Genomic DNA, 17,458 nt, shown 5'->3' with positions numbered 1-17,458 from the left:
TCTCATTAGGTAAATAAACCCATACCTCATGGAAACACAAACACTAGAGACACAAAAAACTTTTTAAATTTTAATTACTAAATAATGTTGCAAATAAGTATAACATTATTTTTATTTTTTTATAAATAAATAAAATTTTATTGAGAATGTGACGTGTGTTATCTTATATTGAAGAATATGTAAGTATTTATATGGCTGTTGGGCACATAACTAAAATAATAATGCTAGGGATCTCAAATTTGAATCCAAAATGATGTGTCATTAAATATGTTGATATTTACTTGTTGTGAAGTAAATAATTCTTAGAGTGTATTATGTATGAATCAATAAAATATGTATGAATCAATGAAATATTGACACATCATTTAGAATACAAATTTAAGATTCTTAGCACTGCTCCAACTAAAATTCATAGCATCCGGACCAAAATTAGGTTCCCAAATTTAGCCAAAACTGAATCACTAAGATCAACTCATATATGTAAGACGGTCCTAACATATTACATATGTGGGATGAGAACCATCATACATGGAGACACTCGTATAAGAATTTGTCCGGCCATGGAATAACTTCATTAAATAATCAAGCTGGACTGCTGGAGAACTCAACCTGAACCTTAGGGCACCCATGGCCATGACTTGAATTGGTTCATATATTTTAATGTTTTGGGTCTGTTTTGCTCCTGTTTTTGTTCAGAATAGTCTTCTTCATTCATTGAACCACCTAGGTCCATTTTGATTAAACAATGCATGATTGTCCAAAATTGAAGGCCTGCAAATGTGAGAGCGGCCAAGATCGACAAAGTGATGTGAGGTCCTCAAAAACAGAAGAAAAAGAGAGAGAGAGAGAGAGAGAGAGAGAGAGAGAGAGAGAGAGAGAGAGAGAGAGAGAGAAAAATAAAAATGACACATTGGGAATTCTGTTTACTGGGCTTTGAGTTGGGTTTGGCATTGGGTTGAAGTACTGGGTATCTTTAAAAGGCCTTTAATGAAGTGGGTCTGCCATATAGGCCCAGAAATAGAATTGGGCCTAATACAATATGGGCCAACCCTTTATCAAAAGCAACGTATTTAATAACATCACAAACACATATTGATGCTAGTAGACCCAGAGTTAGGGTTTTAGGGTTCTCTTCTCTTATAAGAGGAGCTCAGAGTTCACCTCCATTTTCACCGAAACTGAGGGACGAGCGACCTTGACGGAGTAGAGCCATGGTTCACGTCTCGTTCTACCGCAATTGTAAGGCCTCTCTCTCTCATATGTGATCGTGTATATTTTATATACTCTCATCTTTGAATGCCTGATCCGTGAGAACGTTGTATAACATTCTTTACAAGAAATTTTTGGGGTCAGAAATTTTACAGTGAAAAGTTGATGTATTGGTATTTTTTTGGGACAAAGATTTTATGTTGATGATCCGATTTTTATTTGTTGGCATTGATTTTACATTGTTTTGGTGCTGAGAAAATCTAGACTTGCTTATATTCATGTAGTCTTTACTTAGATAAGTACTTTAGGTGCTTAGGGGTTAAAAATATTGTGCCTCATATGCTAGGAAAAAATTAAAATTCAATGTTAATTTGGGTACTGGGTTTTGAAGAAAAATGAAAATTTCAAAAAGCTCAATTGGATATTTTTTCAGTGGTGGCTGCTAGATTATTGTTTTGTAAAGAAAAATGTATTAAATTTCAGATGGGAAGACATTCAAGAAGCCCCGTCGTCCCTATGAAAAGGAGCGTCTGGATGCTGAGCTGAAGCTTGTGGGTGAGTATGGGCTCCGTTGCAAGAGAGAGCTGTGGAGGGTTCAGTATTCCCTGAGCCGTATCCGTAACAATGCAAGGGAACTTCTGACCCTTGATGAGAAGAACCCTCGTCGAATCTTCGAGGGTGAGGCTCTTCTCCGGAGGATGAAGCGCTATGGGCTTTTGGATGAGGGTCAGAGCAAGCTTGATTATGTCCTGGCTTTGACTGTGGAGAACTTCCTGGAGCGCCGCCTGCAGACAATAGTGTTTAAGACGGGTATGGCAAAGTCCATTCACCATGCTCGTGTGCTCATTAGGCAGCGACATATCAGGTACTTTTATTTGTTTATCTGCCTGGAATGGAGAACAATGAGGTCTGCTGTATAGTGTTAGTATTGGTCTTTATTTGAATTATTATGGATACAATCTGATTCTTTGATCAGTCTCAACATAATGCCTATTGTCCCTCCTAAGCTAGGAACAAATGTATGTTGTGGTTTTTTTTTTGGCCAGGAAATGTATGTTGTGGTTTTTTTTTTGGCCAGGAAATGTATGTTGTGGTTATAAATCAAATAATGTTATGTTGGCTATATTGTTGTGGTGCTGGCTAGTTAATCATGGGAAGAAGGAGCGAATTAGAACTTGTGTGTTGTAATGTTGAATAAAGAAGACTTGGAATTCATGTATTTTACTGTTTCTTTGCTTGTGTGTATTTTACTCACAGTTTTATGCTTCCATTTCTCACATTTTCTTTGGGCAAATGGTGGAATTTATCTTCTAACATTTAGTGGCATGGTTTTTTGTTAATGTGTTCTTATGAAGTTTTGTAACTGGCTAATTCATGTGTAAATAGTGTAGGGCCTTCACTATAGCAAATCCTTGTCTTTTTTCTCCATAGTTTGCTTCAAAAGTTGCTGTGATTTTCTGGTTGTATTGCCATTTGACTCGATCTGCTGAGAGCAGATGCTATAGTGGTTTTGAATGAAGAATCAGCTTATTGTTTAGATGTATCAAACATCAACTGATGTTTTGCTTGTTACAGTTTTCATAGCACTATGAAAATTCATTTTGACAATGCTGGTTCTTTTATTGTGGGCAGAGTTGGGAGGCAAGTGGTGAACATTGCATCATTCATGGTGAGACTTGATTCACAGAAGCACATTGATTTCTCACTTACGAGTCCATTGGGTGGTGGACGTCCTGGAAGAGTGAAGCGAAGGAACACCAAGGCCGCTACTAAGAAGGCTGCTGGTGGAGATGCAGATGAAGAAGACGAAGAATGAAAAACGAGTTTAGACCCTTTGCTAGTAGTACTGCAAGTAACGAGTTTAGACCCTTTGCTTCTCAATTACTTTCCTATACTGGATTAGTTTTGCTTTTAAAAGCAACATCATTTTTGTTTCCCAACTTAAGTTTTGCATTAATAAGTGAAGTGAACACTTGCTTGATGTTTATTTTACTAGATTTGAAAGGATTTAATTTGTTTGACTGGTTGTTAATTATGATTAATATATATTTCTTTACCCATTGAGAATGATAACTAGTGAATGTTGTTTCTCTTTGTCTACCGGTGCTGATAATTCATTATTCGAATCTCTCTGGTCAAAATCTGACTTTAGTCATATTATATTGAGGTATTTATATACTTTATTAATTAAACCTTATCAATTGCTTTTCCTCTACTCAATCTGAAAAGTCATTAACCAATAAACACCCTCAGTCCCTCACCCATCTTCTTCTAACTTCACCCAACCCCACAAAACAGAGCAGAGCCATGGATTCCCTCAACCTCTTCAAAGGCTATGGCAAAGTAAACCCAGACCATCTAGAAGATGAAGCTCAAGCCTCAAACCCAAAGATCCCCCAACCCCAAACCCAAAGCAGAAGACCCCTCATCTCCTTTCTCACCATCTCAGCCCTCCTCTGCTTGACCTTAGTGATCGGCCTAACACTCGCAGCTCTCATCCATGAACCCAACACCGACGAGTCTCCAACATCCGTCTCCACCAACTCGGCCGATTCAGCCATCAAAGCCATCTGCAACGTGACTCGGTACCCGGACTCGTGCTTCACCTCCATATCCTCCATGAACGGGTCTCCGAGGGCCGACCCAGAAGCCATTCTCCGGCTCTCTCTGAAAATCTCGATGACCGAGCTGTCGCAGGTGTCGTCGCTGTTGAAGGCCATGAACTCGGACGATGCCGCGGTGAGCGACTGCCTGGGTCAGCTGGAGGACGCGGTGAGTCGGGTGAACGAGTCGGTGTCGGCAATGGAGGTGGAGGGCCCGGGAGAGAGCGTGTTGACCGAGTCAAAGGTGAAAGACATCCAGACGTGGGTGAGCAGCGCTGTGACTGACCAAGAGACGTGCTTGGATGGAGTGGAAGAGATGGGGTCAAGGCTTGGTGAGGAGGTGAAGAGGAAGATGAAGAGGTCCATGGAGTACACCAGCAATAGCTTGGCCATTGTGGCTAATCTCCATGCCATTCTTCACAACTGATTTAAACTCATCAAGTGCTCTTTTGCCAATCATTTCTGTTTCTTCATTTATGCCTACATTCCTTTGCACTTGTAAAATCTAACTTATTTATAGCTCAATAAACATTCTGCATATTCTTCAGTTATAACGTTTCTATCATATGTGTGTATATATTAAGTGGTAATTTACATGGTATTATCCTATTAATTGGTTAACTAGTTCGCACTACAACAAATTTGACTTTTCATGACATTTAATTTATGGCGTTTTAAAAATCAATGTCATGAAAAGGCATTATTATGACGTTTTAAAATAAAACGCCATGGAATACAACATATAAGCTGTTAATCATGACAATCAAGCAAAAATGTCATTGAATAATGAAACAATGACATAAATATTGTGCCATAAAAATTAAAAAATGAGATGGCGTTTCTTCAACGTCATGGATACTTTGACTAAACCATGACAATGGAGAAATGTCATAAACTTGAATTCTAGGGCACTCTTTCAACGCCATGAAAAATCTGGTGAATTAAAAAAATTTTAGTCCAAAATATTTGCCTCCAACGGGCGGGATAAAAAATTTTCGCGGAAAAACGAGCCTCACCTACCACCAGACTCAGCCACACACTAAACCTCCACTCTCTCTGTCTGGGTTATCATTTCTATCTAAATCTTCACCCAGCATCGATCATTTCTGCGAGCTTGCTTCAGCCCCCCCCTCGGCTCTCTCCCCTCAACCCAGCCCCTCCCCGCCCCTCACCCAGCCCCTGCTCGCTTGTTGTCACACATGTTGAAGAAAGGGTTGGAACCCTATAGAGAATGAAGAGGAGCCAAGGTGTTTCTCAGACGATTTCATCTTCACTGTTTCTCTGAAACTCTCACAGTAAGCTCCCAAAACTTTGAATTGTGAATGGTGTTGGAATCCCTAAATTTGGGGTTTTTTTTTTTTTCTTGAACGTGTTTGATTTCTGAATGTTTTATGATTTCTGATTTCTAAATGTTTTCTGATTTCTGATTGTAAAACAATATCGTCATCGAAGCATTTCCTGATATTGCGTCCAGAAGTAGTGCAAGACGATCTACGACGACCTCGTTTAAGTCAAGGTTGGTTTGTTTGGTTGAGTTTTTGGCTTTATTTTTCTCTGGTCTTTGAGTTGTATTGGTTTTGGGAATCTAGGTTTTTGTTGTGATAAACCTTTTTGAAGGTTTTGATGATTTATGGGTTTTAATTGGGTTGGTGTATTAGGTGCCAAATCTCAATTTTAGTGCCCCATTTAGGTTCAGTTTCATCTTGAAGCTCTGGTTCTCATTATTGGCGAACCTCTGAGTGTAAAATAAGCTGTAAGTTATTTGAGTTAATGCTAATGCGTCTGCGGTTATACATTTCTCTTACAACTCTAATTTATTTCACAACAACAATGTTCTTTGCTTTGTGTTTGTCTTTCAATGCCGAGCAAGTAGATTAGCAGTCTATTGTTTGTCAAATTGTATATTCTTTGGACTAAAGAACTTGAGACAATTTGTTCTGCTATTGTGCTAAATATATATATACAAAGTTGTTGTACAAATTCATGTGTGTGATTGGAGGTTGTCTTATATCAATGTGTTATAATGGTTGGAATTACAGTCTATTCTAGGAGAAGATATATAAAGCAATAGCATTGATGAGAATTGTTATTGAGAGAAATGGGACTTAATATTCTGGATATTCATTTGTTAGCATAGGAGGGATACAAATTTCAATATTATAGGTTTGGTTTTAATTGTGATTGTCCAATAGGCAAGGCTTCCTTATTTTTCTGAAAAACATCATTCTGCAGCGAGTCTTACGTAAGTTTGGTATTTTATTTTTTCTCTTCCACCACCTTATTTTTCTGTAGAACATCTGAAGATTGGATGCCAACATGAAGCATTGAGACTTGTAGCACTCTATTGTCTCAGGAAATACAATATTTACAAGAATGCAATCATGGACAATTATTAGCAGTACATAAATCCAAGTAAGAGAATCTGTTGGCAATGTTTTAAATATTACACATGACTGAGATATGAATTTTAAACTATGACTCAGTTGAGCCGTCCTACATTAATCACCTGGAAAAATAGTTGATGGAGGAAAGAATGTAATAATTGTGGTAGGTTTAAATAGGAAACCCTTGGTTATAAATAGTAGGTGATCTCATTTGTTGATTTGGAGGCACTGCCCATTATTTTGGGTTAATTATATGTAAGTGTCCTGGAGGACTGGGAGAAGGGTGTGGGTAATTTTGGGGGACGGGGGATGCAAGGGGTTTCAACTAACATAAACATTGCAACTCATATAAGCCATTGATTAAATTGTTTCTTTTATTTTTGGATCATCTAATTGGTAGGGGACACCCAAGCATATGATATTGCACTCATTGGACAGTCATAAAAACTTTTCGATCTTCAACAAGAGCAAGGATATATTAGTTGGTGATGATTTATTTCTTAGATCTTTTTTTTTTTTATGTTTTTTCTTTTTGGTTTTTGTTTCTATTTCTTCATTTAGAACTCCTTTCTGGGAAAACAATGTTTGCATGTCTTCACAAGGTTATTGATGAACCATATTGTTATTAGACTTTTAAGTTTAGATTTAAAGTATTTATAAAGAATCCATAGCTTTGGGTACATACATGACAGGGAGAACTATCACCTGATATATAGTTGATGACCTAATATCAGTTGATGAGACCAATTTATTATTAGACCATCAATTTAGATATAAAGGCATGTTAGAGAATCAATAGGTTTAGGTTTAGGTGCATACAGCACCATTTGCATAATAAGCAGTGGTAACAAGGAGTTTCATTTTGGCCTCTTACACTAAATGATTTTCTGAAACCTAAAAGAGAAGGCATTTTACTTGCATGCAAAAAGTTAATAAGTGGATCATAAGTGTATTTCTTATTAGTGTGTGTATATATAATATGAATAAATATGAGTGTTGTCCTGTGCTGCAATTGAGGAATTTTATGTTATGGATTTAAGATTGCTGAAGCTTTCCATTATGTTTCTAGGTACAAATCCAAGTCTGTTGCTATAAAAATTATACAGCCAACCAGAACATCAGCTGTTTATCCTGAACGTAAGAAAAAATTTCAGAGGGAGGTTACATTGCTGTCAAAGGTGAAACATGAAAACGTCGTGAAGGTATGAAACTTATTTTATTAGATCATAGTTGTGGTAAATAGATGTGAGATGGATTGCTTCTGAATATGTTCTGCCCTGGCTGTAGTCAAGGTCTGGAACTTTAATTTGTGTAAATCATATGTTCTTAGTTTAAAAAAGCTTATTAAGGATGGATAAGAGTTGGACAACTTTTCCCAGGTTTCTCAAAATATCTAACTCCATAGATAGTTTAGGGACTTATTTAGAGTGGATAGTAATATATGTGTTTTTTCTTTCTTTGTAGGATTAGTCGGGAGTACCAAGAATTACAGAAATTTCAAGATTATTGAATTTTGGTTTGTATTAAATTAGAATTGCAATGCAAACATGTGGGTTATATTTTTCTTTATTGTTTCTTTCATTTTCGAAATGTAAACGCATTGACTGAGATTCACACTTTAGAAAGCATATAATAGTGAAATTTAACTTGCATCTACAGATCCGCAACACTTATATATACATCATGTTGCCTTGGACCAGATTGCTATAAAGTTTGGGTGCAAGACATTGTAGTTCCTCAAGTGCCATTGCTCATGAGTTCACGTGAATTTTTCATACTTGATGATGCTTTGGGAAGCACTGTTGCTTGGCCACACAAGTATTTTATAATGGACTGATGTTTGAGGTAATATCCAAAGACTTTGGTCCAGTTATGGCTTTCTATATTGTCAATCTTTAATTTTCTTGTTGTTAAGGTACAATATGAACGATGTGATTGTAGATCTAGAAGTAATTGCTAAGGACACTAACTAGTGGAAAAGGTTTAAGGGTGTGGTCATCAACTTTCTATAAAATTCAGCTTCCTGTTTCAAAATACAAAGAGATAAAGTTTATCTTTTTGGAAGATTATATAGTGATTCTTTCAATTGATATTGTACTATTTGTGAACATATTTGGAGAAAATTCCTTTGTCAAATTATATAGTAAAAAGGAAGAAAACAAAAAACAAAAGGAGAGGACACAAGTCTCTGCTTTTTGTGACTGTGAGGCAACTGCAGCCATGTGAGGTAGCTGCAGGCTGCTCTCTTTATATTATTAAATAAAACCTCTATTTTTTTGGTGAGGTTATTTAATTTTCAGTCATTTAGAATGTCTCACATACTCTGAAAATAAACCCAACTAGAAAATATATATCCCTGTTATGACAAAACATTAATTGAATGATATCTTGTCTAGATTGGAGAAATAGAATGGCCATAAGAGTTTAAGATCATCCTGGGACTTTCTGATCAGGAAAACCATGCATCTTGATCTTGACCAAATATTTAATTTTGTACAAGGTGCTAGGGAAGCATATATATTCATGTAGACATTTACTGCAGAGAAAAAAAAATATGTCTATAAATGTACGTATGTTATTGGATTTCCTCAATTTCTTAACAATTCTTCTTGCTTGGAAAAAATAACAAATTAATAGACATTTATTACATGAATACCTTAAGTTTGGTGATTCCCTATGCATCAAAATATAGGGTACCTATGAACTAAACGCTGTGTCTCTCTGATAATCAATTACACGCCAAGATGAGCCGACATCCAAATGTGAAATGGGCCCAGAGGTCTGATATAGTCTACATAACTATTGACTTGCTGGATGCTCAGGATGTGAAGCTTAAGCTGGAGCCTGAAGGAAAGTTTTTGTTCTCTGCTACCACTGGAACAGAGAAGACACCTTATGAAATTGACCTTGATCTCTATGACAAGGTTGATGTAAATGAGAGCAATGCTAGTGTTGGCTTGAGAAAAATTGTTTAACTAGTGAAAAAATCTGAGAATAAATGGTGGAGCAGATTGATAAAACAACAGGGAAAAGCTCCTGTGTTTCTGAAAGTTGATTGGGATAAATGGGTTGATGAAGATGAGGAGGAGGAGGTGCCAGAAGAGAAAGGAGGAGCTGGACCTGATATGGACTTTGGTGGCTTTGATTTCTCTAAGCTGAACATAGGTGGTGGCGGTGGCTTGAATCCTGATGCTCTTGGAAAGTTTGATGCAGAAGATGATGATAGTAGTAACACTGAAGATGAAATTATTGAACAAGCACCACCTGCTGCTGGGGAATCTGATGCCAAACCTCCTGTGGCTGCTGAACATAATTCAAAAGCCTCTGCCTGATGCAAAAGCTTTGAAGTGGCGGGTGCAATGCAAAGGTTGAAGGTTGAAGCCTTTCTTACAGCGTCTTAAGATGTTAAGGTATCCATGTTTTGACATGCAGTTGAATCTGGTTTACTGCCTGACATACAAACTTTGTTAATGCTTTGTTTCACCTTCACAAAAGTATTATTTTTGTTTCAAAAAAAAATATAGGGTACCTATTAAAAAACTCAATTAAGCTTAGGATTTCCTTTACAAGTCAAATAAAGCCTAAGAGTAACTGAAAATATTTGTTAGAAATACATTCTGATTGTCCATTTTTGAACATTTGAGTTATGAAAACGAAACAGAACTCAAATTAGAAATCAGAATTGTGGTGTTTGAATCAATAGCTGAACAATTTACGGCTTTTTTTGGTATGTCTATTTTCAAATGAATTAAGGATTGAAAGAGACTATTAATTTCTGACCAATACAAGTTTTATTATTTGAGATGGGTATGGTACTTTGGTCTGGTTTTGCTCAAATCAGAATTATGCACATTCCCCACACACACACTAGTCATTACTGTTTTTAGGGAAAAAATTGTAATGTTTAGTAGGACTTGGACTACTTTGGTGTTCATCTCCAAGTTTGCCCATCACCAGTGTATTAGCTGCAAAAGGGCTGAGCCTTAAGTCCCAAATTTATATGTGCTTGAGAATTGAGAATAGAAAGTAGGCCTGGAAAATCCCAAATTTATTTGTTTTGCTGGAAGACTTCAAACTCATAATTTATATCCTCTGCAACATCCTTGTATAATTTACTAGCTTTGATTAATTAAAGCTTTGCCTTGAGTTTAATCAGAGTTTATATCAACTGGGGATTTAGTTTTTCATACATTCATATGGCTAGTGACTTCATGAGCTTCATTTTTTTCATCCAAAAGCCTATTTGCTCACACTTGTTGTTATCATTGTCACTGCAGATCAAGAAGCAAAGAGTGGAATTATGTGCTCACACCTTCACAAGTAGTGCTACTTTTTGGACAGAATCATCCTCACTCAAATTACCACTAATAGGTTGCCTTTTGAGGTTATATATATGTGCTTTTTGGGTGTATGTACTAGCTAGAAACAATATCTATTTTATTAAATGACATTTCATTATATGTATTAGGATTTCATTACTATATAATTATCCTTTTATTGTAATGGTAGAAAACCTTGAACAATTTGGTTGCCTTTAATGTGAATTCTAATTTGGTGTTATCATTCTTATTGGTTTATCTTTAGATTGCCATAATACATGCATTTGAAAAAAATTGATTAGTATTATTATTATTTTTTACAAATACACCCAATATTCCATGGCATCCATGTAAAGTCACCAAAAGCAATGACATTTCAAACATGGCAGAATTAGATGATCTAGGTCATCTAATGTTAAACTTTTTCATTGGCAATGTAAACAATGCCATAGAAAATCTTTTCATGACGTTTAAACCACGTCATTGAAACATTTTAACATGACATTTTTCAAGTGTCATTGTAGGCCCAATCTTTTCAATGGCGTTTAAATCATGCCATGTAAACGAAATTAGATGATAGCTACTGAAAGTCATCTAAAGTTAGCCATTTTAAATGACATTGGAATAACGCCATGGAAATGTTTTGCATGATATTGATCAAACGCCATATAATTGTACCCTTTCAATGGCGTTGAAGCCATGCCATGTAAATTCTTTAGATGACATATACTGAAAGTCGTCTTAAGTTAACCATTTTCAATGACAATTCATTAACGTCATGGAAAGTTTTTACATGACACGAATCAAATGCCATAGAAAGTGTGGAAGGATGACAATTTTTCAACGTCATGGAAACTGTTTAAGATGGCGTTTTCTGGGTGCCGTAGTAGGGTCACCCTTTCCATGGCACCGGTATCTAGGACGTGGCTTGCGGCGCCTGAAAAACGCCATGAAAACCCTTCCATGACGTTTTTCAAACGTCATGGAAAGGGTTTTTTGTTGTAGTGTCGGTATACTAATTTCATAATCAGAATAAGTTCTTAATCAAATATGTTATTCCAATTAATCTGGTTGTTTAGAAATTAAGTTAAAATTAAACAATAGCTAGGTACTATTTGGATACTCAATAGTCAATACTGCATATTATTTCATTCAATCTTGAGGAAGCGTCCTTAACTACAATTTCATCTACTCCCATAAATGAAACCGGTCCTCAATCCCGATCCATTAAATTTGACCCATATAGTGAGGATAGAAGCAATGACACATCCAATATTATTTTACCATGACCACCTACAGAAACTAATATTATAACACAATTAATATTTTAGCAGACAACTACCTGGTGGTTGCTTTCATTTTTTTTTTTTCTTCTTTTCTTCTTCTTCTCTTTGTTGTCTAGGACTCTATGCTAATCATTGAATGATTGTGATACTATACACAGTAAATCTAAAAAATGCTGCTGGTCAGTAGCTTCACAGTTCATGATTAATGTGGGACAAAAAATTATTATATATTTACTTGGAGATCAATGCATGAGTACTAACATTTTAACATTAATTAATAGTCTATTTATGCTCACCACAAAAAGATAGTGGTAATGCTTACTACAGTGAACAAAAATGAATCCTTAATTAATATATATATATGGATAGATCCAGAGGTTGAATAAGATACATGGTCAAGATTTTTTAAAAACAAAAGACAAAAAAACATGTACTCCTAATATATTAATTTATATTTCTCATTGGCCGGAGTCTAATCAAATTAAACTCGCATACATATAGAGAGATAGATAGAAAGATAGAGAAATAGAGAGGAAAATTACAATTTAATATGCATTATTAGAGAAAAACTTGTATGTAATGAGTGTATACACTATTATTCTCACAATAAATGATCACGTACATGACCAGCATGTAAAAAAATATTGTGAAAGTGTGGATGTATACACTTGTTACGTACAAATTTTTTTCTGTATTATTAATTAATATTGTTGGAGAAATCTTCTGATAATGTCTTCATCAACCTCAGTGATGTCTGCAGAATCCAGGAGTTGAGAGAGTCTTTGGCTGAGATCGTCCACCTCTTTATGCAGCCTCTTTATGTAACTGCAACTTTCTTCCAAAATCCTCGATGCTGATACCTACACACATTTACATAATACACCAATATTGGTTATATTAATTAGCATTCAGACAGATACAATTTTTTTTTAAGAAAATTAAAACAATTAACAATTCTTTTTTTTTCAAAATCCATGCATGATTGTCTAAATATATAACTTCTTGCTTTTTGTTTCATCCTTGCAATTTAATATCATAGTACACCATAATCTATATTGATTGCTTCTTAATTGCTAGCTAGCTTGTTAACTATGAGGCTTCTTTGAATTACTTAAAGTGGGGTACGTTTAACTCTTTGAAACTTTTAATCGCATAAATTTAGTCATCCATGCATGAATCAAGAATGAAATTCTGTAAATTATACATCTATTTGATTTCCTTAATTCCCATTTCCTCATTAGTGTTCACTTTTAAATTTGTGATTGACATGCTTTAAAAATTAGTAATCTAAACACATCAAGAAAGCAAAAAGAAGAGAGAATGAAGAAAAATAAAAACAATAGAATGGTGAGTAATTAAACCCCTATGCCTATATATATATATATATATATAATATACCGTTGAGTTGCGCCTATGATTAAGCTGTGGTAGCAGAGGTTGTAATTTTAAGACAAGCTCCTTAATCTCATCATCTGTGGGTTTAGAAGCTCTTGAGTTTGACGATGATCTTCTGCTTGACATGGCTGAAAGCAAAAGCACTAGTTTGCTTAAATGATTAGTGGGGAAGTTGAAGTAGGAGCCCAACACTGCTTAAATAGAGAGTAGAAATGGGGGTTTGGACACAAATCTTTTAGTTTGAAAAAAAGACAGTAACGATGCTGATCGATCATATGTTCTTGGGGGCCCCATTTGTACAACATTTTAGCACAACATGGGCCCTCTTCTTAGTTAAAAAAATTCATGGAAATAGCCCAACACTTTTTATATGGTTCACTCTATGCCTCTATGGAATCACATCTACCCCAATTTGGACAAGTGGCTAATTAGGTTGCTAATCACTGATTATTATAGATGTTTACATGCTATCAGAAAGATACTTTGTCTTTGTTTGATTAAGCGTCAATGGGGTTTCTTTGTTTGATGCATTGCCTTCTTTCTTTATTTCTTTTTGGGTTTTGCTTGTTTTTATTTGGGTTTCTGCCTCCTCTTTGTCTACTAAAAACTTGTTTAATTTGGGTACTAATGTTTGAGTGTGATGTGGAAAAAGTACTTTTACATGCATGTTTTATGAGTTTTATTTGAAATGGGTTTTTAAAAACTATTAGAGGAAATTACAGATTTAGTGCAGTTATTTTATATCTAGTTCAATTTTGGTTCACAATCATTTTTAAGTTTTGTTTTGGTTCACTAATTGTTTCGCTTGTTCAATAAAGATCCATATTTGTTTTATTAAATTTGGTATGTCTTTTACCCTATCAAATCTCACATAAATTCAGCAAACATATATTTGTTTTAAAGCTATTCATTTCTTCTTTACAACCATATAAAAATCATTCAACTTGGAGTTCTAAAACTCAAGATATATAATTGACCCCAAAATAGGATACTCGAAACTGCCAATTTTTCAAACTTCACCAAATTTCAATTTTCTTAGATTATAATACTCAAAATTTGTTTTTATAACTACGAAATTATGAAATATAACTTATACTTTAATTATAATTGAAAAAAACACAACCCAAGAGATTTAAAATTACAAATCTGGACTTTTATTGAATAAATGAAACAATTAGTGGACCAAAATAAAACTTAAAAAAAGATCGTGAACCAAAATTGAACTAGATATAAAATAAGTGGATCAAATCTGTAATTTTCTCAAACTATTAAGTGAGAGTGAGTTGCATGGTTAAGCATCAAAATAGTTAGTCATAGTCATAGATGGCAGAAAAACAAAAGCTATGAAAACAACAAGTCGTAATTACTTAGCTAGTCTTCTCCTAACCATATATATATATATATATATATATTAATACATGGACAAGGTCCCAAGGACATTCATGGCGAATACAATGTTAGTTGGGAGACCGAGAACTTAATTTAACTCACAAACCAGTGTTAGCCCCCTCTCTTGCTATGAAATAGAAAGCAAAGTTTGGTGGACATAATGTAAAAAGAATCACAATTATCAATAATATATTTTCTCTTTTCTTCTTTGCTTTTTGTTTTTTGGTGTTAATTAATAAGACGATCATTAATTGAAGCATTTGATTTGATTTTTTCTTCATTTGTGTGCTAAAGGATTTGACTGTTTTTGTTCTTGTAAACATGAGATTGGATTTGAGAGTTTGCATCCTTAGTGGTGGAGTAGTTTACCCACACACTCACACTTGGAATCTCACAATTTTCAACATAAAAAAAGAAAGAAAAAGAAAATGGGAGATTGAACTAAAGTTACTAAACTATTGTAATTAAATTATACAATAATTCAGAGTCCCAATATTGATAATAATCTCATGTTGAAACGTAAATCAACTTATCTTAATTTCTGAATTGTTACATACTTACAAACAATATTCTAGCAATCTAATCCAATCATATCTGCCTTGTCCTGGTTTTTAGTTTTTTTTTTTTAAATTATATGAGCTATGTTTTTAACTTGGGAACAATCACATCAGGTCGATATGCTGTCCAATCACAGTCTTCCCCATTTTATTTTTGCAGAAAAATGTGTCAATGAACCGAGGGTTGTGGTATTTGAAGCATTTATGTTTTGTGTACTAACAAAACCAGGCAACCAAGGTAAATACGATTTCAATTCACAAATTATGTAAGCTTGTATTATATAGAGCAAATTACATCTGTGCTTAATTTATATTAATTTGTTATATATTATCGGTGTATTCTTATAGTAGTTATGTAATATGATATCAGAGTTTTATTTGTATTTTGTAAGTATTTAAGTTTGAATTATCTATTTTTTAATTCAATTTATCTATTAATATATATATGTTCTACACGTGTAAATTGAGAATACACGTACAAGAGTACATTACATTATTAGTCCAATATTTTCGGCTTATAAGTTGAAGATGTTTGTGAAGAATAAAGGATTTGATTTGATTTGAGAAGGTATGCAAAATGAGCAATGTATGTAATTATGTATGGTGCATTGAGAATCAGAAATTCATAAGGGAGTGGATGTGACAATGCATACACAAGTGGGTGAATGACTAAACAAAACATACATGCTTATGAAGGCCACCTGAGGTGGTGATAGAATTGCTTTGGGGAAAAAACACAAACTCAATAAATGGGGTACTGTTTGGCCTCATTTACCAACTCGTCTCAATTGGGTTCCTAAATTTCCGGTAGCCAACTCGTACTCTGTCCCAAAATGACATGCTCTGTACCTGCCATGTGTCACCAAACCAAGGCACTCAATTTATTGGTAACAAGGACTCTGCACGTAGCCTTGTGATGTCAACAATTCTTAATAGAACTTAATTACACTGTGAGTACTGACTGACACAGTGACCTCTCTCTCTCTCTCTCTCTCTCTCTCTCTCTCTCTCTCTCTCTGTGGACCCCCCCCCCCCCCTCTTCTTCAAGGTGTTGCCATTATCCTAGGCATTGTATAGGGCAGGGCCAACATTCATGACTTTATTTTTTGGACAAAACATGCATGACTGTTTAATTGCATAGTCTGCATTCTGCAGAAGACACAATACAATACAATACAATACAATAGTATATCGTCCTCAAGCTAGAGCCCAGTACATGATATACCCGTTTTAAGTTTAAGCCACAATTGGTGCTACATTAGATTTTATATATTAACTAAATAGATTTAATGTATATTGAAGAAAAAAGATAGATGATATATACTAACTTGAGCTGAGAAGATAAATTAGTCATAAAATTGATATCTAAAACTTTTCAATCCGACATTGATCAATCAAAAAGAAATTTAACAATTAAAAAAAAGATCGATTCTTTGAAATTCTTCTTTTCTTCAAATCCAACAAAGATGTAATTATACCGATTTTCTAAATGCCTTTAGGATATTCTTCAATTTACCAACTCTTTATACATTGAACTTTTTATGATTAATTCATCTTTTACCTTCAAGTTAGATTTTTTTTATTAAATGCAAATTGAATCAATTAACATATTTAATCTAATTTTAAGCATTAAATGAGACCCTAGTGTAGTAAAATCACGATAACTTGAATTCTTATTACATGGGTTGTATTTTTGATAGAGTTGGTTATTAAGGACCACAACCTGTGTTTTTACCTTTTAATTCTTAGTACATTTACATATATATAATCAACATTCATATATGTTACAGTCTGAAATTTCAACTCCAGATTCACTCTATAGATTCATATATGTTACAGTCTGAAATTTCAACTCCAGATTCACCCTATAGATTCGATTCACTCTATAGATTCATATATGTTACAGTCTGAAATTTCAACTCCACATTCACTGTTTATGACCCTGTTTATATATAATAATTGTAAAATGGCTATGACCCATTAATCGATCGAGCATTGATTATATACTGAACAGTGGTCCATGCACGCACAGTAGGCTAGATGGTGTTGCATGGTGATGGGTCAGGCAAGCAGATCTGGAAACCTACTACACTATTATAGTATTATTAATCTGCTATAGCGACCACTACTAGACACTTCTTTTTTGGCTTGTACAGAGATTGAAAGTTTGTGACTCAAGTTTGAGGAACAGTAATTCCATGGAAAACAGTCAAACACATGCATACTTGTCAGAAGAAACACTACTAGCTATAGCTACATGTCGAAGCACGCCTAGACTTCGATGGCCATCTCTCAGTATGAGGTGGATCTTATGTG

The 17,458-nt window shown here is 34.7% G+C and overlaps 3 protein-coding genes and 1 pseudogene across 3 annotated transcripts; 3 read left to right on the top strand and 1 right to left on the bottom strand.

Moving 5' to 3' along the window:
* Positions 1–1,106: 1,106 nt before the first annotated feature.
* LOC147274930 (small ribosomal subunit protein uS4y) lies at positions 1,107–3,301 on the top strand. The gene is made up of 3 exons (XM_086256903.1): positions 1,107–1,239; positions 1,693–2,074; positions 2,842–3,301. Exons 1-3 carry the CDS (start codon positions 1,212–1,214, stop codon positions 3,023–3,025), a joined length of 594 nt encoding a protein of 197 aa, XP_086113029.1. The 5' UTR covers positions 1,107–1,211; the 3' UTR covers positions 3,026–3,301.
* Positions 3,302–3,422: 121 nt separating this feature from the next.
* On the top strand, positions 3,423–4,413 carry LOC147274929 (Plant invertase/pectin methylesterase inhibitor superfamily protein). Its single transcript, XM_086227743.1, has one exon. The coding sequence runs from the start codon at positions 3,517–3,519 to the stop codon at positions 4,237–4,239; it is 723 nt and encodes a 240-aa protein (XP_086083869.1). The 5' UTR covers positions 3,423–3,516; the 3' UTR covers positions 4,240–4,413.
* A 4,500-nt stretch (positions 4,414–8,913) lies between these two features.
* On the top strand, positions 8,914–9,700 carry LOC147274928 (co-chaperone protein p23-1 pseudogene; annotated as a pseudogene).
* A 2,650-nt stretch (positions 9,701–12,350) lies between these two features.
* Positions 12,351–13,322, bottom strand: LOC147274927 (transcription factor ILI7-like). The gene is made up of 2 exons (XM_086227778.1): positions 13,200–13,322; positions 12,351–12,661 (listed from the first exon to the last, which is right to left on the bottom strand). Exons 1-2 carry the CDS (start codon positions 13,320–13,322, stop codon positions 12,503–12,505), a joined length of 282 nt encoding a protein of 93 aa, XP_086083904.1. The 3' UTR covers positions 12,351–12,502.
* Between the last annotated feature and the right edge of the window lie 4,136 nt (positions 13,323–17,458).

This window comes from Dryas octopetala, chromosome 9, assembly GCF_963921425.1.
Source record: "Dryas octopetala chromosome 9, drDryOcto1.1, whole genome shotgun sequence".
Classification (NCBI taxonomy): domain Eukaryota; kingdom Viridiplantae; phylum Streptophyta; class Magnoliopsida; order Rosales; family Rosaceae; genus Dryas; species Dryas octopetala.
This window is presented reverse-complemented; position numbering and strand designations above follow the sequence as displayed.

Coding starts and splice junctions, on each gene's coding strand:
- LOC147274930 (XM_086256903.1), top strand. CDS start 1,212: ATGGTTCACGTCTCGTTCTACCGCAATT. Junction 1,240..1,692: donor CGTCTCGTTCTACCGCAATT/GTAAGGCCTCTC, acceptor ATTAAATTTCAG/ATGGGAAGACATTCAAGAAG. Junction 2,075..2,841: donor ATTAGGCAGCGACATATCAG/GTACTTTTATTT, acceptor TATTGTGGGCAG/AGTTGGGAGGCAAGTGGTGA.
- LOC147274927 (XM_086227778.1), bottom strand. CDS start 13,322: ATGTCAAGCAGAAGATCATCGTCAAACTCAAGAGCTTCTAAACCCACA. Junction 12,662..13,199: donor ATCATAGGCGCAACTCAACG/GTATATTATATA, acceptor AAATGTGTGTAG/GTATCAGCATCGAGGATTTT.
- LOC147274929 (XM_086227743.1), top strand. CDS start 3,517: ATGGATTCCCTCAACCTCTTCAAAGGCTATGGCAAAGTAAACCCAGAC.